General features: G+C 42.0%; 1 protein-coding gene across 3 annotated transcripts in view; it reads left to right on the top strand.

The window, feature by feature from the left end:
- p3h1 (prolyl 3-hydroxylase 1) overlaps nucleotides 1–24,865 on the top strand; it is a 72,980-nt gene that overhangs the window by 18,282 nt on the left and 29,833 nt on the right. For 2 of the 3 annotated variants that reach the window (XM_061831578.1, XM_061831576.1), the window contains exons 5-8: nucleotides 980–1,045; nucleotides 1,120–1,259; nucleotides 16,558–16,647; nucleotides 16,745–16,797. In XM_061831578.1, coding sequence (XP_061687562.1) covers nucleotides 980–1,045; nucleotides 1,120–1,259; nucleotides 16,558–16,647; nucleotides 16,745–16,797 — 349 coding nt within the window. The remainder of the gene's footprint in view (nucleotides 1–979; nucleotides 1,046–1,119; nucleotides 1,260–16,557; nucleotides 16,648–16,744; nucleotides 16,798–24,865) is intronic. The other variant, XM_061831577.1, reaches the window with a different exon arrangement.

Below are 24,865 nucleotides of genomic sequence, written 5' to 3'. Positions count from 1 at the left end.
TCCCTTTGAGTCCGAGCAGCAAATGGAAAAGGCACTCTCAGAGACTGGAATTTGGGCTAATTTTTTTTAAGAGTTGTCACAGGTGCAAGGTACAAATCCGATCATCTGTTGCATTCTCGAGCGCCAAAAAAAAGTTCCCCCCAACCTTTGTTCTCTCCTTAAAATACCCTCTTACACTGGTGGGCGTGGGCAGAAGGTCCCCCCCCTCATCTTTCCCGCGGAGACCCTCCCTTCTCCACCTTACCGATGTCATGTCTCCCCCCTCCCCCTTTCTGTCCCCGGGAAGTCTGTGGGTATTGAATGCTTGGGTGTAATAAACTAATACATGCAGATGTGTAACCAGGACACCTGGTGATAACCTCAGGTCGTCACCTGTGAGGTGACTAACTGTAAAAGTCCCAAATGGCCATAGAATGCCTTTGAAGTAGACCTTAGAGTTCCTTTGGAGTAGAATTACTCAGGGAGTTTGTCTATCTTACGTTGTAACACCTTAATTCTCCTCACTCAGTTCTTATCCAAGCGATGCTAAAATGAACTACAAAACGAAAAATACAAGAATAACAATGGTGAAGTAATATTAGAACAGGGTCATGGGAAACTCGTAGGGTGCCTGCAGGCACACCGTTGCTGACCCATGATGTAACACACACTTAAAACGTCAGTTAATAATAAAGTCAGGTCAGTTTTTCCTCATAGCTTCTGTTGGTGATATTATTCTGTTTGATTAATATTAGTTTATCAACCTTTTTAAAAAATATCATCCAACAAAAGTCAATCATAGAATAATGGAATAGAATAATTGTTGCTGATATCAAATTTGACAGATACCGATATCATCCAAAACTGCAATATTTATATTGGATCGCGTGTGAATCGCTTGGATTGGGACATCCCTAATATGCGGCGTTATGCTCACTTTGAAAACACAGGGTCTTGTTCGACCTGGTGTATTAATTTTTCCTTTTTTTATGGGCCCCAGTCCAAATGGATCTTTGCGATTCAAGGATCCCAAACTTTGCAGTTGTGCATGGAGTATACTATACAGGTATATTTATTTATATGTTTATTAGACAGTTCATAACCTGTTTCAAAGTCTCCTCTTCTTGTATTTGATTCTAGGTGAACGCTATGACCTTGCCATCGAATGTGCAAAGACCTTCTTGCTCTTTCATCCTGATAATGAAGTGATGAAACAAAATCTTGCTTATTATTCAGCCATACTGGGGATGGACAAGGCAGACTTTATACCAGCAAGACAGGTACAGTTGATTGAACTCTGTGTGTTTAAAAATGATAAATAAACTTGACATTTTTTAAAACAGCTCCCTTTGAGCAGTCACCTTATTGTGGTGGAGGGATTTATGTTTCTCAATAATCCTCGGAGCGAAGTTGTCTCCCATGGTAAACAGGTCCTAGGTGAGGGACCAGATAAAGCATGGCTCTCATATGAAGACAATATTACATGGCTCTAGATTTCCCTTTCCCGGACGCAGGTCGCTGGAGTCCCCCTCTGGAGCCACCCCTGGAGCTGGGGCTTGAAAGAAAGCCTCTGGTTGGCCTGCATCCATCGGGCCTGGTCAGACACTGCGCGAAAGGGTAACATGGGTCCCTCTTCCCATGAGCTCACCATCTGTTGAAGAGGGCCATAGGGTTTGGGTGCGTAGGTAGACGAAAGTCAAAAGGACCTTGGCAATCCGGTTGAGAAATTCAAACCAGGGCTAGGCTTAGGGCTTACCTCCTTACATGGCTTAGACTCTGCTACCAGTCCTCTCGAGTAGGGTTGGACTCTTCCACTGTGGAGCTGCCCATGTAGACAGGCCCTGAGCTGGTGTGGGTAAACAGAGTTCCCTCACTACTTCATGCTTCACTTGTTGTAGCTTCAGTGCTTTGCGGTCCTACCCCACACCACTAAAAAAAGTAAAAATAGAAAAAACAGCCAAATCAGCGTATTATGGGAAGACTCATTGATACAAGGTGTGTGATTGGTCCCCGGCGCGATATCGACAAGTGAGAGAGTGGATTTATCTCGTGAGCTGATTGGCTGGTCATTATCGAAGCCTGCCATTTCCTTTTCACCCTTTCCCTTGTCCTACATTTCCAACATTTTCTATGCTGTTGATTATGTGCGATAACATCTCGTGTTCACGATGCCACCAATGTGCTCTGCTGATGTGAAAGCACCTTCTGAAGCTCCCAAGAAGAAGAGGAAGATGTTGACGATCAGGGAAAAAAATAAAACTTTTGGATATGATCAAAGATAGCTGAAGTTATATTTTTGTGGTGCGCTGTTATGGCGTGAATGGATCCACGGTGCGCTACATTGAAAACTATAAAACCGCTTCATTAAATTTTAATAGGGAAGCGAAAGGTGTGATGCCTCTGAAATAAGAGGATCGTTGGAATGGAAGCTGCGTTAGCTTTGGGGAAAGCAGATTGCAGAAAAACAGCTCGGTGATGAAGACGCTGAAAAAAATTGCAAACCTCAAGCGGCAAGGAATGATTCAGCTCTTCAAGGACGTTTGTTTGAAAAATTTCAAAGCGTTCCATCCTCAGAAGCATGCCTCTGTATGGTGAGGCTTCTTCCAACGACAAAAGATCTGCATGTTTTGATGTGGAGGAGGAATTTGCCAAAGACATCGACAACAATTTTTTACGAGCTTTAAACAATTGTGTTGACAGGTTATGTCCTTATACAAGGGAATTTTGAAGCAGATAGGAAAGCAAAGACAACACTATGTTGCTTTCAAAGATAAAAACCGTCATAACTGTTGGATTAATCAGATTAATTGTACATAGTTTTCTCATATTGGCTCTCTTGTTTTGCTTTTAATGCTTGATGCTTGTGTTTCAACAATGTGATGCAACGAAGAGAGGCACATTGCAAGAGACGGAGAGGATGTCACAACGGTGAGGCGGTGGGGAGGTCATGGGTGCGTCAGGATCATTCTGCACTCTTCGCTACAATAGAAGACATCATGTGGTTGCGTTCTTTGTCACTCATATTCTGCTGCTACAACCAATAACAGTATTAGTCATTTATTTTGTAGACTATCGCACGATTCGTCACTTTAACCTGGTCTATTACGAGAACTGCAAACGGGTAAAGGGACTGTACAAGCTTTACATAATGTGGGATGTTGAGACACTTATCTCATACCTATTCTAAATGAAGAGTTTACAACTTGTACGACTTTTATAAAGAATAGTTCCTACAAATAGAAATATCCCTTGTTCTTTCTTCTTGCTGCTTTGTTATTCTTTGTTCTGTCTGTTGTACCAGGGCAGCACTGTCTGCCGGAGAAAAATTCCTTGGGTGTTTTTTTTTACCCACTTGGCCAAAGCTGATTCTAATTCTGATCCCCGACGTTCTCCTTGCGAGCAAAACTTCCTCTTTGCTTCATTCTTTGAAAATCGTACTTTAAACGTCCTCGGTTGTGTAAAAAAAGAAAAGCACATCCAGCAGAAGATTATCCCAGTGAAGAATGTTAATTCCATACTGCAATAAACTCAGGGTGAGTGGGGGGTCCTACTTTGCAGTTTTTCACATTTCGCAGGCTGTTCTGGTCTGCATTAACCACAAAAAATGAGCGATTACTTTAATACAGTATGTTTTATAATTTGAGTAAAAATAAAATGGGGCTCTACTGACATTCACTCAGGACACTGTGACTCAGGAATGTCCTTGAAGGTGCAAGGGAGTTCACTTCACCAGTTCCATGTGTTTTTTGGACTTGGAAAAGGCATTCGGCCATATCCCTCGTGGAATACTGTGGGGAATGGGGGGTGGTCCTTGGGGGGTATGAGGTACCCCTGATAAGGGCAGTTTGGTCCCTGTATAATGGATGTCAGAGTTTGGTCCACCTTACGAGCAGGCAGTTGGTCTCGTTTCCAGAGAGAGTTAGCCCAAGGCTACATTTTGTCACCGTTTCTGCTCATAACTTTTATGGACAAAATTTAAACCCCAGTTGGGACCTAGAGGGTGTCTAGATTGGTGGCTTTAGTATTCGATTTTTTTTTTTTTTTTGCAGATTATCTGGCTCTATTGACTTCATCTGTCCATGATCTCCAACTCTCACTGGAGAGATTCACAACTAAAAGTGGCTGGGATAAGAATCAGAATCTCTAAATTTTAGACTGTGGTCCTTAGTTGGAAAATGGTGGAGTGCCGTTTTTATCTCGGGGATGAGATCTTTCCCCAAGTGAAGGAGAAGCTTGGGTTCTTGTTCAAGAGGGAGGGAAGAATGGAATACGAGATCGTATGAGGGAGTGTTTGGGACATTATTCAGGATTAGCTCTCACACTTAGTACTTTAATGCTTTCACACAGAAACTACTGAAAAATGCCCTCATATACACTACTCAAAACAACAAACAACTCAAACCCTCACGTAAACTATATTAAAATGTTCTCATACAAACAAGTGAAATTCTTACTCTGACAAACATTATTCAACTCTCTCATAAAGTCTACTCAAAGACTCTCATCTCTACTACTCAAACACTCTTAGATACACTACTCAGACACACATACATTACTCTAACTTACTTACTCAATTGTATTCACACAAAGAAAAATATACTTTAAAACTATATTCTAATGTATTGAGATGCGCTTAAATGCAGCCCTATGGGGGCACAAGCCAGTGCAATCTGTAGGCTGGTCCCAAGCCTGGATAAATGCAGAGGGTTGCGTCAGGAAGGGCATCCAGCGTAAAACTCACAAACAGATATGAGCGTTCTTCTAAAGAATTCTACACCGGATCGGTCGTGGCTCAGGTTAACAACGTCAGCCCTTGACACCGCTAACCTGCAGGGCGTCAGTGGAAATTCAGCTACTGTGGGTCAAAGACAAAGAAGAGGAGGAAACCGGTTTCATCAGCAAAAGAACAAGGGGAATGCACAGAGCCTACAACTGAATGTAGGGACTTTGAATGTTGGGACTATGACAGGAACAGCTCAGGAGTTGGTTGACATAATGATTTGTAGAAAGGTTGATGTATTGTGCATCCAAGAGAGCAGGTGGAAATGTAGTAAGGCTAGAAGTCTAGCAGAAGGGTACCATGGAGTATATTGGAAGAGAAATGGAGTAGGGGTTATTTTAAAAGAAGAGCTGGCTAAGAATGTGTTGGAGGTGAAACGACTATTAGATCGAGTGATGAGGCTGAAATTTAAAATTGAGGGTGTTATGTATAATGTGATTGATTAGCGGCTATGCCCCAAAGGTAGGATGTGACGTAGAGTTGAAAGAGAAATTCTGGAAGGACCTCGATGAGGTGGTTCTGACCATCCCCGATGGAGAGAGATCTGATTGGTGCAGATTGTAATGGACATGTTGGTGAAGCAAATGGGCGACAAAGAAGTGATGTTTAGGTACAGAAAGGAACTTTGAGGGAAAATGGTGGTAGACTTTGCAAAAATGATGGAAATGGCAGGAGTGAGCACTTGTTTTTTTTTCCCAGAAGAGACAGGAACATAGATCTTCCTACATGAGCAGAGGTAGAAGCACGCATGTGGAGCATATTTTGTGCAGAGGATGTAATCTGAAGGAGATTACTGACTGTTGGGTAGTGGTAGGGGAGAGTGTAGCCCAACAGCACAGGATGGTGGTGTGTAGTGTAGGGATTTACGAGTTTGGACCATACGGATGTTAGCAGATCGAGGAAGAGATTAGACGAAGTTAACAGCAAATGGATTTATTACAAAGGAATGTGAAATACAGACATCAGAGTCTTATCTAGGTATCTGTCACACACGAGACGTGTGTCTTCTGGCAGGATAGCCCAAAGAAGAAGACAAGAGCTGCCCAGTAACAAGGTTTTTATATGTATGGGTACATTCAAGTACAGCCCCCCCCCCTCCGCGGCTGCCTGGTCTTGGGCTGGGATGGGAACTTTCCATTCCTTATCTGGTGTTGTTCGTCTCCACGGAAACGCCTGGGAGAGGAGGATGCCACCAGCCGGTTTTCTGCGTACAAAGATCAAGGACAGCCACCGCAATCCACAACACATCCTTGTCTGATTACCAAATGGACAACACTTTATCTGTTGATTAAATGTATAAGGTCATATTTAAGCAAATCATGAAAGTACAATAAAAGTAAAATAGTCTTCATTCCCTCTCTTGATCTATGAAATAGATCACAAAAACAAACACGAAAATCACAAAAGTAACACTTATGGAAAAGATAAAACCCTCTCTAGTCATCCAAATATACCTTGAAACAAGTGCATAGCCTCATGATTCAGAACACTCGTAAGCTTTAAACCTGCGGGACAGTACGAGAGAACTCAAAAACAGCTAAAAATTTTTTTTAAAAAAAGCATCAACACTCATTTATAAGTACAACAGAATAATCACACAATATGAGCAAGGGCAATGCAATCACGAGGCATGTCAACATCATGACAATCAGGAAGGGGTGGAAGTTTAGTATCTTTTTCAAGGGGAGCGATAGCAACAGTAAAATCATCTTGAGGAATGTCTCAGGGCGAGGGTCTAAGGAGGAAATAATTAACGGGGCCATTAGCTGGGGCACCAGTCACCTTCTCAATCAGACTGGCTAAAAGAGAATGAATACAAGGAATGCAACAGCATCCACAGAGGGTGAAAATAGAGGTGGAGACAGCCAGAGAGATGAAGATTGATGAAATGACACCCTTCCATTTACCAAACACATTCATCCAGTTATCCCACATAGACGTGTCAACACCAGAGTGTTCCTTCATTTTCTTTGTAAGGGTTCTAAGTCCATCTACGGCCTTAGTGAGGCGTCAGCCAGGTTGCGTGTTATTCGGCAAACACCTCCTTTCTCGGCCAACAGTGCATCTAATGAGGATCTATTTTAGAAAGCCATAATAGATGTAGCCTTGAGTTGCTCAACAACAACTTCAAGTCCTTCAAGGGTGAAATTGCCCAAACGTTGCACATTGTAATGTAGGTAATTGATACGGTCGACATTTTCGTTTGGAGTAATGGGGAAAAAGTGGAAATTACAGGTATATTTTCAAAACCGGCAACTACCTGATCAGCCAGTTTATACTCATCTGGGACACCACTGGGTACGCCAATAGCGTCAATGAAGGTGGGGTCGTCAGCACCGAGCCAGGTAGGTTTGGACCTACATGAACAGTGTAATAGGCCAAGAGCTTCCTTGAAGTGTTCAGGAGCAACCGCCAGATCATCGAGGGTGACAGGAACAACGGAAATAGTCAAAAGTAAATGTTACTAATGCACATCTGCCTGTACTGTTGCGCGGGAGGCGGTCGAATATACGGCCCCCTCCGCACCACCACCACACATCAGCACGGCTGACAGGTTGGAAGAAAGGTGCTTCCTGGTTCTCCATACACTGATAATCAGAGATATTCCCAATTGGGGCACTATTACCTACAAAACAAAATCCAGGTGAAGTTTTGGCTCACTACAGCACGATGAAACACAGGTTTGTTCTTGTGGGCTGGTGTTACTGGGTGGCCAGTATCCCAAATTTTGCATTCATTTTAGTCGGCAATTTTTCACAAGATCCAGAATACAGGTGGAGTTGACAGAAGAAGAAACAACATGTAACAAAGGTCTAGGTCCCATATACACAACACAGTCACTCAGGGTTTTATTAGCTGCTTATTCTGCCATTAGTAACCAATTATTGTTGACTGCGCTAACGCCCGTCAAAACCCTAAACCACTCATCAACAGATAGGGCTTTGTTTATAATACAACTCTTCTCTGTGATAAATATTTTCCGGGTGGGTTGTGCTAACAGCTGGCACTGATGTGGGTGTGGGTATGGGATATTTTTGAGCAATTTCCCAGATCAAAATACCAGGAACAACAATAACACCAATAATAACAATGCCATAGATTGGAATCCAGTGGTTCACCAAAGCTTTCATTACAGACATGGCGTCTTTGCGAGCACAGGGGTAAGCTTCAGGCCATCCAGAAAAGGTGTCAACAAAAGGGAGCACTTATCTTGAACAGCAGTGATCTTGTCTGTGAAATCCATGACCAGTTCAGCACCAGGCCTGGTGGGTGGTCAAATGAACCTGGCAACGGTCTAAGTGTGGGGCGAATATTGTGTAGCTGGCAAATATTTCAGTCACGACAGTGGGCATGACACAAGTCAGACATTTTAGAATGCCACCACATGCGAACTACGGCAACCCACTATGGCAAACTGTCTCTACGTCATTTGCGTTGCCTACCACACCTAACTACGGCAACGCCACTAGGACAAACCTTCTCTACACGACAAAAATCACTTGGACAGCATGTCGTTATGAGGGCTCAGCGAGCCATATGCAACCACCAAAAGAGCCAAGTATGGCTCGCGAGCCATAGGTTCCCGACCCCTGTTCTAAGATCTGCTCAGCAACCTGGACAGGGAGTCCTCAATTGCTCTCGATCTTCTTACAATTATTTCTACATTATCCTCCTGTTTATCCTACATTTGCTCAAATCCTTAAATCATCTAATAGATCACCCTTTCGACTTACACTCGGAGGAAAATAAACCACTAATTACTTGTAATCTTCTGGATCAGAGAACAGGTCTGGAAGAGAAGTCATAATGTCATCATCGTGGTCAACAATATCACTGTCATTACTCTGATGTGCCAATAGCGGATATATTCTGCACCCCACCCCCACCCCACCACCACCACTCACACCAGGCTGATGTGTTTACACCAGAGTGCTCCTTCATCTTGTGATACAGGGTGCGGAGGCCTTGAATGGCCCTTGTGCGTGACCCATCAGGTGCTGTGATATTTGGAATAAACAACACTGGTCACCGAACATTGAGCAGTCGCCACCCTTCTCGGCCAGGAGCATGTCGACCGCTATGCGGTGCTGGAACGTCATGAGTGAGGTTGCAGCTGGTTGTTCCCTTATGGCAATAAAGCCTGCTTCCGTATAATTACCTAGTTTCTGTACATTGTAATGTTGTAGTTGATTCTGTCAATGTTTTTATTCAGAGTTATCCATAACAAGATGGATTCCCATCCTGCAGCAATCTCGTTAACCAACTTTTAGGTGACTTGCAGGTGATGTCACATCCGTTTTGAATTTTTTTCTGGCCGTCACATTAGGAGGTCTCATTTCGCTGGTTACATTAGATTGCATAAGACGCTTTTTGACTTCTGAGATGATGGTGCACACGTGTTGTGTTATTGGCTACTATAACAAGTTCAGCAAAGAAGGGAACAGACGGTTTTTCCGATTTCCGAAAATAATTACGCACCAAGGACACCAAACAGAAGAAATGTCGAGCAAACGCCAAGCGAAGTGGCTCAATAATATCTCGCGTGCAGATCTCACTCGACAGTTTCAAGTCGTGTGTGCAGCACTTCATAAGTGGTAAGATTAAGCCTAGTATTGCACTTTGACCATACCCTCCTACCGCTATTTTTACATGTATGTGTTGTGTGCTGTGTTTTATATTACAAGACTAACAGTGTTTGATAGGTCTACATGTACATGTACATCCAACTCGGCCGCCGAACGAAATCGGCCGCCAGTGACAGGCTTTTCATCTACAGTTTAGGATACAAACGTATGAATGTGTGTTGTGCGTTTGCAGTCTGTTTACTGTCTGTAAACGTCAAATTATTTTTAAGAAGCAAATATACCGTATATATATTAAAAACAACACGAGTATGCATGTAGCACCTACCAGGGCATCATTCACGCTAGCCCTAATAGAACAGTAGCAGCTTTCTATATGCTGACATTTGAGTAAGGCAAATGTGAACAAATAGAAAGCCGGTACTGTTGTATTAGGGCTACATTCAGACATTCATGCTATAATTTGTTAGTACTTAGTAATTTACACCTTGTACATTTTAATTATTGTCACATTACTTAATGCATCTTCAAATAAATTTAAAAGATGGTGTAATATTTATTTGTCATAGATCTTTTTCCCAAATGGGTCCCATTTGTCGCACCTGAAAAGGCCATAATAGCTAAGCAGAAACAACAACAACAGTGAGTTACGCACTCTGTCCCGGGTGATTACAAGTTACTTATTCGGGCAACGATTAAAACATTTTCTTCAAACAACGTTTTGCAGAGGACACTCTGAATCCACCTGCTTACAAATTAATTGTAAGCCTCCAAGGACTTGTAGGCCTTCATCTATTGGTTAGTAAGGCTGTTGGTTGTAACCACCAAGTAGTTCACAATGTCGGGGTATTCCACTCTCGGCCAACATTTTTCAGTCGCAAAATCAGCCTTCGATAGACTATACGGGTCCAGATCCTCACATGAACTGATTTTCTGCCTGTAGTAGGGTTTCAGATCAGCCAACAGATCCTCGAAATACTTGGAAAAGGCCATAGAAAGTGCAGATACAATGAACGCGATGCTGGCATGTAGACAAACTTTAAGAACTGTTTACAACCTCCCAAAATGGCCGACACACAAAAAAATGTTACCCACAATGCACTTGCTCTGAAGTTGTGCAAGTGACCTATACTCATCTGGTATGCCGTTGGGATGGCATTTGCATCAATGTATGTCAGATCTCCATCTTTCTGAGAGGACCTTCGCTTTCGGGAGAACCCAAAGGGAGGTCCAAAGGTGGATGCGGCCAATTATATATCCTGTGCTTTGGATGGAAACACAGTCACAGATAAGAGCAGTGATACCAGTGCACACGTTCCTGCTGCTTTTGTCAGTGTGTCATACAACTTTTGACCAACACACCAGCACAACACATCGCTGCATGGGAGCAGTGGGGCAGTTTGCAGATGGATATCATGACACCATGTTTTGTTGAGACTTCCCACCTTAACAACTGTCCCTGTAAAGCTAACACAGGAGAAATTAGCCAATTCAACATTAGTAGAAAATATCAGTTTATCACTTACTGCCTTAGTTGTTGGATATACAGTTTTCCATTTCTGACAAGTGGTGTTAGGAGTTGTTTTAGTCATAACCTCCAGGGTACATTGTGTTGGGATTTCTGCTGGAATGACACGCATTAGTGGCCTAGGGCCCATGCATGTTATGTAACTATAGTTTACCTTGTTAGCTGCATTCTACATTAATAACAACCATTTTTTCCCATTTGTTAAAAAAAAAGGTAATAATAATGAAAAAATGTTCCTCAGGCTTTTTCAGTTAAAATACTCCCTCCATAGTATACGTACTCTTTTGTATGGCATTCGGGTTTAAGGTAGCATTAAATTGGCAAATGGTGAGAAGAAAATGGGGGATTCCTTTAGCATAAGCCCATAGATGGAATCCCCAGCAATTAGACTCTGCCAAGGAATTGAAAAAGTGCTTAACTGATTCATTGGGAGGCACACATGGAGTCTATCCTGCTGTATAGTTGTTTACCAATGTTATTAGAAATTAGGTTTGCGCGTCTTTATCTTATGTGTGGTGTAGGCATAGTTGACTGAGTATAATTATTGGTTCTGTTGTTATGTATTTTTTTTTCAGCTTTACAGGTGTCCAAAAGTAGCATATGAAGAAAAATGTCATTACGGCTGTCAATGTTGCAGCCCAACATGCTATCATCATATTATTTAGCCATTTTGAAGTCATGTCGACCAGTCACCCCGAAATGACTCAAGTGTCTTTTAAATCTTCACCAGCCTCCAGGTTTTTTCAGATACTATCCTCCACTCCCTGAGAAGGGTTGCGTAAAAATTGTGCCAAACATATATATGCGTTCATCTGAGATGACACGCTGTGGCGACCCCGAAAGGGACAAGCCGAAAGAAACACACACATAAATCTGCACCCACCGTATGCTGGACTTTGCTCACATTTCCCTTTTGGTGACTCAGCTGAGATGACCTTTTCCAGTGTGTAAGGTGTACCCACGTGTTTCTTTCTGATATTTTTCCCATGTCATTCAGCTCTTGCTCAGGTGTAGTCTGCCGCTGCCCAAAGTTAGCTTGGATTGGTTCCAGCTCTCTCTCCGAATAAACGCAGAAGGGTTGGGTCAGGAAAGGCATCCGGTGTAAAAAAAAAAAAATCAAAAAGACAGTTACTGCCGCACCACAATGACAATGGCACAAAAATGGTTTTACACCTCAATGCTGATAAATTTCCCAATTTGTTTCCAGTCCTATCAAATTGATGCATGTGAAATTTCCTAGTGACACGCCATTAGAAACCAATGTTTTTTGTTTTTCAAAAGAAGTTAATGGATACACAGAATCCCCCAACTTTTTTTTTTGCATTCGTTACCAATTAATAGCATTGGTATTATCTCTGGATCCGCGCAAACAACAAAATCTTTTGGACAAGTTTTTTGTATGTAGTTATCCAACTTGTTTGTTTTTATTTTACCGTATTTATTTATTTATTTATTTTTGGGTTGGGACCTTGAGTGGTTCCCACAGGTACCACTCAAGCAGAAAAATGAAAATAACGGGTAGCGTTTTCATCCAACACCCAACAGCAAAATTTAACTGTTTCGTCACCATTATGACAGCAGTCTCACTCCCAGGTGTAACCGGACTACAGCGACCTCGGCAGTGGGAATGAGAACAGCTATCTTACAAGTGGCCAATAAAAAAATATATAGTTTTGTTTGTGTTAACAATAGTTTCAAAAGCAATAACTTTCTTACAATCAACAAATGAACTCAAGTACCCCTTTTTGCAATTTTTAAGTACCCCTTTTTGCAATTTTTTAAGCTATTTGGGGTTGTTAATAACTCCTGAAAGTGACCCACTTGTGTGAGGTTTTTTTTTCCTTCATCATTCGTCTATCTCTCATTGTGTGGAAAATATTGGTAATTTGTATGGTTTCCCAAACAGTGTTTTGAATGGAATGAGACCCTTACGTGCTTGTAATGTATGTATAGTTAGACGAAATCTATCATTGTGTCCAAATTGCCCCAACGTGTGATTGTGAGTGCGGCTTTTTGTCTCCATGTGCCCTGCAAATGGCTGGCAACCAGTTAGGGTGTACCTTGGCTCCTGCACATTGACAGCTGGAATAGGCTCCACCCCTCCCCGCGACCCTTATGAGGATAAGCGGCTAAGAAAATAGATGGAGGGATGGATGGATGGATGTGTAGCTTGAGGAAACTGACCACATTTTGGATGAACATTCCCTTGTGGATGATGTCGCACACAGGTCAAACAGGCCCTCTGAAATTTTTTGCATACAAGTTAAATCCATGGATCATGTAATGCCTTTGTACCAGGGCTACCATTCCCCCTGTTGAGACCCGAGACTTCCCATCCTCAAGAATGCCGCCCACTTGAAAAATGTTTTTGGTAGGATTGTATTTGTATCTGTGCTGACATAATTCCCACTTTATAATTTAGTACTTTATTTTTTCCACATGTTTACTTCTGCTGGTAAGCTTTGTTGTTGCATTTTGTTTAACACATCATCTCAAATTATGTCTTCATTTGTTCCATGGTCAGCTAATCCCATAAAGGTTTTGGCTGCTGCTTCTTTTGTTGTTTTATCTATAAATCCATTTCCTCATGATTCTTTGTCTGTTTTTGATGTGTGTACTGCACATTTACGTCTGGCTATTTCTTTTGGTAATTGAACTGCTATGAGCAATTTTTGTAGTAGCTCTGCATGTGTCACTGTGTTCCTTGTAGTTGTCGCTATTCCTCTATTTTTCCAGTATTGTCTGTGTAGATTGTGATACCACCGTGAATACAGCAGCATCTGATCTCAGATTGTTTAAGACTGTCCAATAAGATATTGTCTGTACAGTTCAGTCATCCCAATCCAAATCTGGTTCTTTGTCCGTCCAATCAGGAACATTTCGTGGTACCAAACTCTTCCACTCCCGTTGTAATGACGTGTGTGGTGGTGTCCATTCCTTGTGTAGTGCATTTAGTTTGTCAGTCAGTCTTGTTCCTGCCACCACGACTGATATACCATCTGAGTACAGAAAATCAATCATGATTTTGTCTGGTGTGGGGTGTTATAAGTTTACAGTATCATATACTACATAGTCACATGCAATGAGTCACTTCCTACGTCATTTTGTGGTTGTTCAATCATGTCTTGAGCTGTTTGCCTCAAGAAATCTATTCTTGTGGGAGGTTTGTTTGGAATATCTACGGTGTCATAGAGTGCTGGATTCCTATTTTGTAAGATATTTAACGGTCCTCCCAGTAATTCCTTTTTTTCTTTTTACTTCTATTTTTCCTGTCAGAGAGGGGATTAAGACCAGTCCTAGTTTCAGCAAACCATCTCTTCCCAACAAACGTACGGGGCAAATTAAAAAGTTGCATTTTGGGAGCATTAGTTGTGACATTTTTGATGGGGGTATGGCTGCTCTCTTCCTCATCTACGGCCACAATTATCAAATGTTTTGCATAAAGCTCCATACATTTCTCCTTCCTCTGTCAGAAAGGTGTCAACTTTCTTTTTCTTATTTTGTAGCACTCTTTGTGCGTGTATTGCTTGGCTAACGTAATGTTATAGGCTGCCAGTCGGTTTGTCAACCCAATGTTTTTCAATCCATTGTTTTGTAGGATTATTTGAATTTACATGAAGAACATTTTTCAATTGCCCTTGATACACACTCCCTGGTGTGTGATCTTCATGAAGGCCACTGCTTGCTTTAAAACATGCAGTCATTCCAATTCTATATTCGTCAAATGGTTCATTGTTGTTTTATTTTGCTCTTCCAATGGCAGAAAAAATTGCTTTTTGTGTAAATCTTGCAGAAGTGCGCTATATTAACCCTTCAACTCCCTGCTGCTGTGAGAAAGTACTTTGCTGCCATCCAAACTTGTTGTACTTCCACACCATTTAAGTGGTAAGATTTTCCCAAGTCTTGCGTTCCCTGGACAAATTATGTTACATCAACTTTATGAGATGTGATTCCTTTTATGGCCGTTTTCACATCCTCTTGATTCCAGTTTTTTTTTTTGTGTGTTTCTCTTATTTTATCCTGCAGGTTAACTATATATATTTTTTGTGTATATGTTGAGCTGGCTGCAAAGTCATATTGTGTTATCCACAAATTAAGATGTTTTATTTTAGTAGGACATTGGCTTTCTACAAACTTCTAGTCCTTACACATTTTTTTTCCAGATGTTCTGTTTCAACTATTTTGCCATTTATCAACTTTTTTGCTATTTGTTTTTCCCCTGTTGGAGTCAGTGGTTCACCTAGGGTGATTATACTGACTTCCCCCTGAACAGGGTGACAATTACGTTCTGTTTGAGGTAATTCTCAAGCTTGTGGCGGAGAATTCTTACCTCTGCATCCTCAAACAGTTGTCACTCAATTTCCTGTTCAAATGAGGTAGCGAACCTCCACTCACACTTTTACACATGCACATGTTTCACGGAGCTCACGTAGAGGACACACCTTGCCCTTTTCTCAGTTTTATAGAGTAATTGGTCTACTCGATAAGGACTAGTATTCTCGAGGTTTGGTTCTGCCGCTGTCACCCAGACGTCCATTCACTCATTCCTCATGAGTGTGGGATTTTCCTACTCACCAGAGATGCCTTAACTTCCTTTGGCTTCTCATCATTCCTCAGCCTCCAGATGCAAAGTCGAGTCCCCAGTCCCCAGAAAGGGTCTCAAGTGCCGTGGCCACGGTCTTTGCCTGGACGTCAACTCAGCCCCTGGAAACCTCAGGTACCTTGAGATCCGGCTCGAAGGACCAAGTAAATGTCAGGTTCAACAATCAGACATTCATTAAACAGGACAAAAAAGGAAGCAAAAACACCAGTTCAAGTCTCGCGAGGAGAGAGGAGAGGAACTGTCTTGTACAATTCACTGCACTCTCTGATTATCCTCTCCTCAGCACCTCTATTTATTTAGTTTTAAGATGCCCTTTATTGACATGGATGTTACAAAAATGAGATGCCACGCAAAACAGTTGGAAAGACGGTGTACATGTTTGTTCAGGTGCGTGTGCATGTGTGGAAGATTGCTGAATACATGTGTGGTCATCATTTCTTCAACAGGCAGCAGTTCTAACAGTTCTGATGATTAGATGTTTTTGTTCTTGCTATCTGCTGCTAGGAGGCTGGCACATTATCTAGAGCAGAGCAAAGCATTTCTTTTTTGGAAGCAGATGTATGATAATTATGATCACAAATATTTATTATGTACGGTGTAGAAATTCTCGTATATATTTTCATGTATATCCTATTGCTATGCTATAATATCTATAATGTGGGGAAATGGACAATTTTAGATGTTTTTTTATTGAATCGTTCACTTAATTCATTTCTCTTGAGATAAAATGGCATATTTTAAGCATATTTTAATGACAAATGTGATTTTGTGCTATCCAGTGATAGAGGAATGGGGGCAAAAAAATCTGGGCTTGGCCCTTGGGGAACTTCTGCCCAATTTTTTTTTTTTTTGGTCAGGACTTGGAAATTTTCCTATCAAGTTTTGTCTGAATTTTGTTCACAGAATTCGCCAGAATGGACCACAGCCATCTATTTTTTCAAAAATTTGCCGGGTGGGCATGCCACCGGGCCCCCTAGCAGGACTTAGCAACTTCAGTGCTCACATTTGTATTTTCAGGAATTTTCAGGAAAGTCCACTTTCATCTCTAGTAATATAACGAGTTGATTTATTTATTTTTATACAGATGGTGAAGCGGTTCATTCAGCGTTCCTTGCTGGAGAAAGAATTAATGTACTTTGGATATGAAGCATTTGGAATAACATTTATTGATCCCGTGAGTATTTAAACCGGTTACTTTTAGTATTATATTGTTTGTGCTATTTGTATTAAATGTATATTGATTTTTTTTTTCCTTTCCTTTTTGAATGTAGGACAATTGGACTCCAGATTATATCATCCCAAGAAAATTGAGAGAAAAACAGAAGTAAGAAATGTTTACAGAAGCAAATTCCATGTATTATTTATTTGATCTTCAATTAATGACTTATTGAAAAATTAAAACCCTTTTATTTTTAATTATTTTTAAACACTTCAGTTTTATGCTTTTGTTATGTTCAGAATCAGCTTTATTGGTCAAGTATGTAACAACACAAGGAATTTGTCTACAGCAGTCGGTGCCAATCTGATACAAAGAACACACAAACTAACAAGAACAAAGAACAAGAGAGATTCAGTAAATAGGAAATATTCCTTATAAGAGTCAAAGATTTATCATCATTTATAACAGTTAAGAGTGCGTCAACACCCCACATTATATTAAGCTTGAATAGAGTGCCCTTACCCTTTCGCGGTTCCCGTTACAGACCAGTGCAATGACAATTGTGCAAAGGGAGCGGGTTAAAGTGACAAATCGGGCAATAGACTACAGAATATGTGACTAATACTAATACTGATTGGACCAGCAGGATGTGAGGGTGTGTCCCAACAATGGCACAAGACAGAAAATAGTAGGTTTTCTGATCAAGAATTTAATGACTTAATTGCCAGAGGGAAAAAACGGTTTGAATGCCTGCTAGTTTTAATTAGCATTGATCAGTAGTGCTTACCTGACAAAAGGAGCTGGAAGAGGTAGTGGCCTGGAGGGTCTGAAAGTATCCTGCCTGCTCTAAGTGCCGTGCAAGTCTTCAAGGGTGGGTACGGTGATGCTGACAATCCTTTCAGCGGTTTTGATCGTCTGTTGCAGTCGGAGTTTGTATTTTTTGTGGCAGCCCCAAACCAGATTGTGATGGAGGTACAGAGTGCTGTTTTGATGCCCACTGTGTAGATCTGTGCAGCTCTTGTGACAGGCTGTGCTTCCTCAGAAGACGCAAGAAGTACATCCTTTGCTGGGCTTTTTTTAGGATAGAGTTGATGTTCGTCTTCCACTTCAGGTCCTGTGAGACTGTAATTCCCATGAATAGATAACGAAATGAAATTCTTGGTCTCAGAACACAAGGGCTTTATTTCTTCAACAATCCAGAATCATGCTTGACGTAGGTACATGCATAACATATAACATAGAAAATCTGAATATGCTCTATGCAACCCCAAGACTTTGGACGATGTCTGTCTATCTGATTATTTTGGGAGTATCAAGATGGTGGATATCTGATTTCGGCGACTTCAGTTTTGGTGGCTATCCAGAGCTATCCAGTCTAAAAAATTTTTTAGATCATTGGCCACACCGGGGTACAGACTCTACTTCCAAGTGGGAGTTCCAAGTTCCAAGGTTTGGTATGTATTTGTATTGTAATGTATTTTTTTGTTTGTTGACATTTTCAGTGTAAGTTTGCAAAAACAAAAAAATCTTCTTAAAAATGTCCTGATGGGAATGTAATCTGAACCTTTTAATGAGCCATGTAACTTCAATGGATGACACTGATTGACCACAGTGCATACGTCTGATGTTGCTCACAGTGGTCAAAGGGGGAGCGCTCATGACCTTAGTGTGTTTGCTCAGACATGTAAAAAATTAGAGGGAACATTGCTGTGGAAATGTCAAACCCATCAAAGTCTGCTCTCTCGAACCTTGTCTCCAAAACATACAACTTTTGGCTGTCCATGTAATAAGTACCTCAACATCTTCATTTCTGTTACCTCCAGCTCTGCTTTTTGTTGTCTCTTCACTGCGACGGTCTCTAACCCATACATCATGGCTGGCCTCACTACTGTTTTATAAACTTTGCCCTTCATCCTCGCAGACTCTTCTGTCACATAACACACCAGACACCTTCCGCCAGCTGTTCCAACCTGTTTGGACGCGTTTCTTCACTTCCTTACCACACTCACCATTGCTCTGGATTGTTGACCCCTGGTATTTGAAGTTGTCCACCCTCGCTATCTCTTCTCCCCAGAGCCTCACTCTTCCCCTCTTCCCATCTCATTCACGCACTCATATTGTTTTAGTTGGACTAATCATCATTCCTTTCCTTCCCAGTGCATGTCTTCATGTTTTCTAATTGTTCCTCCACCTGCTCCCTGCAGATTACAATGTCATCCACGAACATCATGGTCCAAGGGGATTCCAGTCTAACCTCAACTGTCAGCCTATCCATTACCACAGCAAACAGGAAGGGGCTCAGCGCAGATCTCTGATGCAGTCCCACCTCCACCTTAAATTCTTCTGTCACACCTAAGGCACACCTCACCATTGTTCTTATGCCATCATACATGTCCTGTACTATTTTAACATACTTCTCTGCCACACCAGACTTCCGCATGCAGTACCACAGTTCCTCTCTTGGTACTCTGTCATAGGCTTTCTCTAGATACACAAAGACACAATGTAGCTCCTTCTGACCGCTGTAGTTTTCTACTAGCATCCTCGAGGCAAATAATGCGTCCGTGGTACTGCTTCTAGGCATGAAACCATACTGTTGCTCGCAGATACTTACTTCTTTCCTGAGTCTAGTCTCCACTACTCTTTCCCATAACTTCATTATGTGGCTCATCAACTTTATTCCTCTAGAGTTTCCATAGCTCTGAACATTGCCTTTGTTCTATAAAATGGGAAGTAGCACACTTTTCCTCCATTCTTCAGGCATCTTCTCGCCCGCTAGTATTCTTTTGAATAAGTTGGTCAAAAACTCCAAAGCCACCTTTCCAAATTGCTTCCTTATCTCCACAGGTATGTCATCAGGACCAACTCCCTTTCAATTTATAATCCTTTGTAGTGCCTTTTTAACTTCTCCCTTACTAATCATTGCCACTTCCTGGTCCTTCACACTTGCCTCTTCAACTCTTCTTTCTCTCTCATTTTCTTCATTCATCAACTTCTCAAAGTATTCTTTCCATCTGTTGAGCACACTACTGGTACCAGTCAACACATTTCCATCTCTATCCTTAATCACCCTTACCTGCTGCACATCCTTCCCATCTCTATCCCTCTGTCTGGCCAACCTCGAGAGATCCTTTTCTCCTTCTTTCGTGTCCAACCTGGTGTACATGTCTTCATATACCTCTTTTTTAGCCTTTGCCACCTCTACCTTTGTCCCATGTCGTATCTCAATATAGTTCTTTTGCCTATCCTCAGTCCTCTCACTGTCCCACTTTTTCTTCTAACCTCTTTCCTCGTATGACTTACTGTATTTTGGGGTTCCACCTCCAAGTCTCCTTCGGTATGGTTTTCTATAGATTAATGCTCAAATTTGTTTGGCACAGTTTTACGCCGGATGCCCTTCCTGGCGCAGCCCTCTGCATTTATCCGGGTTTGGGACCGGCTTACAGATTACACCAGCTTGTGTTCCCATATGGCTGCATTTAATCAAAGACCCTGTGCAAGTACACCGTCAACACGATTCCTTCACTCGATAGCTCGTACCATTTTGTCACATGCTTTTGAAAGTTTTCAAACCAACCTTTGCCTCGCCTTCGATGGGTTGAATGTTTCATTGCAGCTTCAGGTTGATTTTTACTACATCATTCATCTAATCATTCCGCTAATTCGTTCACACAATCATGACGCCACAAAAGCACAACTTCTGCTGTCTTTGATCATATCCAAAAGTTTCACTTTTTTGCTGATCCATCAGCTCCCTCCCCTCCTCCTCCTCCCCATTATCACCAGGCGTTTTTTTTTTTTTTGTTTTTTTTTGCAATCCACTATCCACAAAATGAAAGCAGCTTCATTTTCAATCAATCCACTAATTCTGCATCTTTCTCTTCATCTTGGGTGTTTCGGCAGCAGCTTTAAGATCAAGCATGAGCACTTTGGATGCATTTTGAACGAGAGAGGATATGCACACAGTCAACAGTCTTGCAAAATGGCGAAGAAGAAGGGTGGGAAAAAGGGGGTTGTTGGGTGGAGCTTCGATGATTCAGCCAATCAACTCCAAAAGGCGGATCTGTGTTATTTTTTTTTTCTTCTTAAAGTGATATGGTATGTACTGTGAGACGAACTGTTTTTTTTGGGGTTTTTTTTTGTGGGTGGGTAAAAAAAACATGATGCACTTAACCCACAATAGGATAATACTTACACACAATACACAATACACTGATACACAATACTTTGCGGATCAGCGAAGTAGAGAGGGATTACTCTAGTCTGCACAGATACATTGAAACGATTGAAAGGGGAATTGGGGTTGCACTGTTGGGGTTGGGGGAGCACCTGGTTGTGATGGAGCAAAATGATGGATCCGTGAGAAAGATTTACAGCTCTCTTTTGACCAATCAGTGAGTGTCATTTTCTGAACTCCACCCATGCCGTCCACAGCCGCCATCTTTTACCCACAAACAAGGAGAGCGTTAAATTAGGTCTGACTATTATTACTTTAAGCCTCTGAATTGCGATTGTTGAAATGCAGCCCTATGGGGGCACAAACCAGTGCAATCTGTAGGCCGGTCACAAGCCCGGATGAATGCAGAGGGTTGCGTCAGGAAGGGCATCCGTCGTAAAAACTGTGACAAACAATGAGCTATGAGCGTTCATCTAAAGAATCCCATACCCAATCGGTCGTGGCCCGGGTTAACAACGCCCGCCCCCGGCATTGCTAACCTGGAGGGCGTTGGTGGAAATTCAGCTACTGTGGGTCGAAGACAAAGAAGACGAGGAAACCGGATCCATCGTCAGAAGAAAAAGAGAAATGCACAGATCCTACGACTGAGTGTAGGGGCTTTGAATGTTGGGACTATGACAGCAAAAGCCCAGTAGTTTGTTGACGTGACTATTAGGATAAAGGGTGATATATTGTGTATCCAAGAGAGCAGGTGGAAAAGTAGTAAGGCTAGATGTTTGGGAGCAGGGTTTAAATTATTCTACCACGGAGTAAATGAAAAGAGAAATGGAGTAGGGGTTATTTTAAAGGAAGAGCTGGCTAAGAATGTCTTGGAGGTGAAAAGAGTACCAGATCGAGTGATGAGACTAAAATTTGAAATTGAGGGTGTTATGAATAATGTGGTTAGCGGCTATGCCCCACGGGTAGGATGTGACCTAGAGTTGAAAGACAAATTCTGGAAGGAACTAGATGAAGTAGTTCTGAGCATCCCAGACAGCGAGAGAGTTGTGATTGGTGCAGATTGTAATGGACATATTGGTAAAGGAAACAGGGGCATTGAAGAAGTGTTGGTTAAGTACGGCATCCAGGAAAGGAACTTTGAGGGACAGATGGTGGTGGACTTTGCAAAAAGGATGGAGATGGCTGTAGTGAACACTTATTTCCATAGGAGGAACAAATAGTGACCTACAAGAGCGGAGGTAGAAGCACACAGGTGGATTATATTTTGTGCAGACGATGTAATTTGAAAGAGATTACTGACTGTAAAGTAGTGGTAGGGGAGAGTGTAGCTCAACAGCATAGGATAGTGCTGTGTAGGATGACTCTGGTGGTTGGTAGGAAGATGAAGAAGACAAAGGTAGAGCAGAGAACATGTGGTGGAAGCTGAGAAAGGAAGAATGTTGTGTGGCCTGAGAGGTGAGACAGGCTCTCGATGGACAGCAGAAGCTCCCGGAAGACTGGACTACAACAGCCAAGGTAATCAGAGAGACGGGCAGGAGAGTACTTGGTGTGTCTTTTGGTAGGAAAGGGGGGAAGGAGACTTGGTGGTGGAACCCCAAAATACAGGGAGTCATACAAGGAAAGAGATTAGTGAAGAAGAAGTGGGACACTGAGAAGACTGAGGAGAGGCGAAAGGAGTACATCGAGATGCGACGTAGGGCAAAGGTAGAGGTGGCAAAGGCTAAACAAGAGGCATATGAAGACATATTGGTAAATGAAACAGGGGCGATGAAGAAGTGCCGATCACCCAATGTCTACAATAAGTCTCATGGGGGGTCTTGACTTCATGGGTAGCTTTTGATGTTTAAAGACGGTGAATCTTTGACTTTGATAGTAGTCTACCAGCCATTGCTCAAGTTTTTCTCTGTTCTCTTCAGTGGCTGGAAAGTGTAGAGATGTAGTGTGAGGGGGTGGGGTTTGGTGGAGAGGTCAGTTGCAACAGTCTTCATCAGGGCTATTGTCAGTTTCACTGTGCGGGGCTGAAGAGTCTTATGACTGACTCAATGGAGGGAAATGAGTGGGGTATAATGCCTAGATCATGACACGCTTCCATGGATAAGAAGAATTTGTCTGTTGATTATGAATTTTTTTGGCTGCAAAGATTGTGTAAAGCCAGTGATGCGTAGGATTAGGGCGCCCACGATTCCAATTGGGTCCTGGTTTGCGGCCTTCATCTTTATTGAGGTGGGGATGAGGTGTTCAAATTTAGCTGACACAGGAAGGAAGTGCCAGCAAAACATGATTGGCAAACTGTGTCTGCGACTACCAGTATGGTAGCAGTTCCAGTGGGACTGCGCTGACTGGATTTAATCCCTAAATCTTTGGCATCTGATGGGAGGGCCTGAATTTTGACATTAATAGTTGGTTGAGGTGTGGATGCACACTTTTCCCACATATCACACAGGTAATCTGTCAGGTTTACCAATTAGACATTCATTAAACTGGACAAAAAGGAAGCAAACACACCATTCAAGTCTCGCGAGGAGAGAGGAGAGGAACTGTCTCCTACAATTCACCACTGCACTCTCTGATTATCCTCTCCTCAGCACCTCTATTTATTTAGTTTTAAGATGCCCCTTATTTACATGGATGTTACGAAAAGGAGACTGCAAGCAAAACAGTTGGAAACAAAGTGTACTTGTTTGTTCATGTGTGTGTGCATGTGTGTGGAAGATTGCTGAGTACATGTGTGGTCAGAATTTCTTCAACAGGCAGCAGGTGCTCCTGGTTCTAACAGTTCTGATGAATAGATGTTTTTGTTCTTGCTATCTCCTGCTAGGCGGCTGCCGCGTTATCTAAAGCAGAGCAAAGCATTTCTTTATTGGAAGCAGATGTATGATAATTATATTCACAATTATTCCTACATTTCTTCCTGTTTATTCTACATTTGTTACCACATTTTCTAGAGCAGAGCAAAGCATTCTTCATTGCAAGCAGAAGCAAAGCATTCTTGATTGCAGGCAAGAAGAGTTCCTGAATTTGAGCAGAGCAAAGCATTTCTTCATTGCAGGCAGGAACAGTTACTGAATTGGAGCAGAGCAAAGCATTTCTTCATTGCAGTCAGAAGCAGTTACTTAATTGTATTTACATTATTTCTACATTATCCTCCAGTTTATCCTACATTTGCTCAAATCCTCACATCAGCTAATAGATCACCCTTTCGGCTTTATTCTACATAGTTACACTCAGAGGAAAATATAGCACTAATTACTTGTAATATTCTGGCTCAGAGAACAGGTCTGGAAGAGAAGTCACAACGTCATCATCGTGGTCAACAATATCACTGTATAATATCCTGTTGTGCCAATAGTGGATATATTTCTGCCAATTTTGATTTTGTCGGGGCAATAGCAGTGGTTATAAGTTGGTTAAGTGATGCCTTTATGCAGGGAATTCAACAACATCCATACAATGCAAGAATAGCTGCAAACAGCAATAGAAACTAGGACAGAGAACACCAAATTTTTAGATTTGCCAAACTTTTTTTCCCCCCCACCACTCAGACCAGGCTGATGTGTTTACACCAGAGTCCTCCTTCATCTTGTGGTTGAGGGTGCAGAGGCCTTGAATGGCACTTGTGAGTGACCCATCAGGTGGTGTGATATTTGGAATAAACAACACTGGTCACCGAACATTGAGAAGTTGCCACCCTTCTCGGCCAGGAGCATGTCGACCGCTATGCGGTTCTGGAACATCATGAGTGAGGTTGCAGCTGGTTGTTCCCATATGACAATAAAGCCTGCTTCCGTATAATTACCTAGTTTCTGTACATTGTAATGTATGTAGGTGATTCTGTCAATGTTTTTATTAGGAGTTATCCATAACAAGATGGATTCCAATCCTGCAGCAATCTGGTTAACCAATTTATACTCATCTGGTACGCCCTTGGTATTTGCATCGATGTATGTCGAATCTCCATCTTTCCAAGAGGACCTTCGCCTTTGGGAGTACCCAAGGGGAGGTACAAAGATGGATGCGGCCAATTCTGTATCCTGTGCTTTGGATGGAAACACAGTC

The sequence above is a fragment of the Syngnathoides biaculeatus genome, chromosome 10, assembly GCF_019802595.1.
Source record: "Syngnathoides biaculeatus isolate LvHL_M chromosome 10, ASM1980259v1, whole genome shotgun sequence".
Classification (NCBI taxonomy): domain Eukaryota; kingdom Metazoa; phylum Chordata; class Actinopteri; order Syngnathiformes; family Syngnathidae; genus Syngnathoides; species Syngnathoides biaculeatus.
The sequence above is the reverse complement of the archived record's forward strand: the minus strand, read 5'-3'. Positions and strand labels throughout refer to the sequence as shown.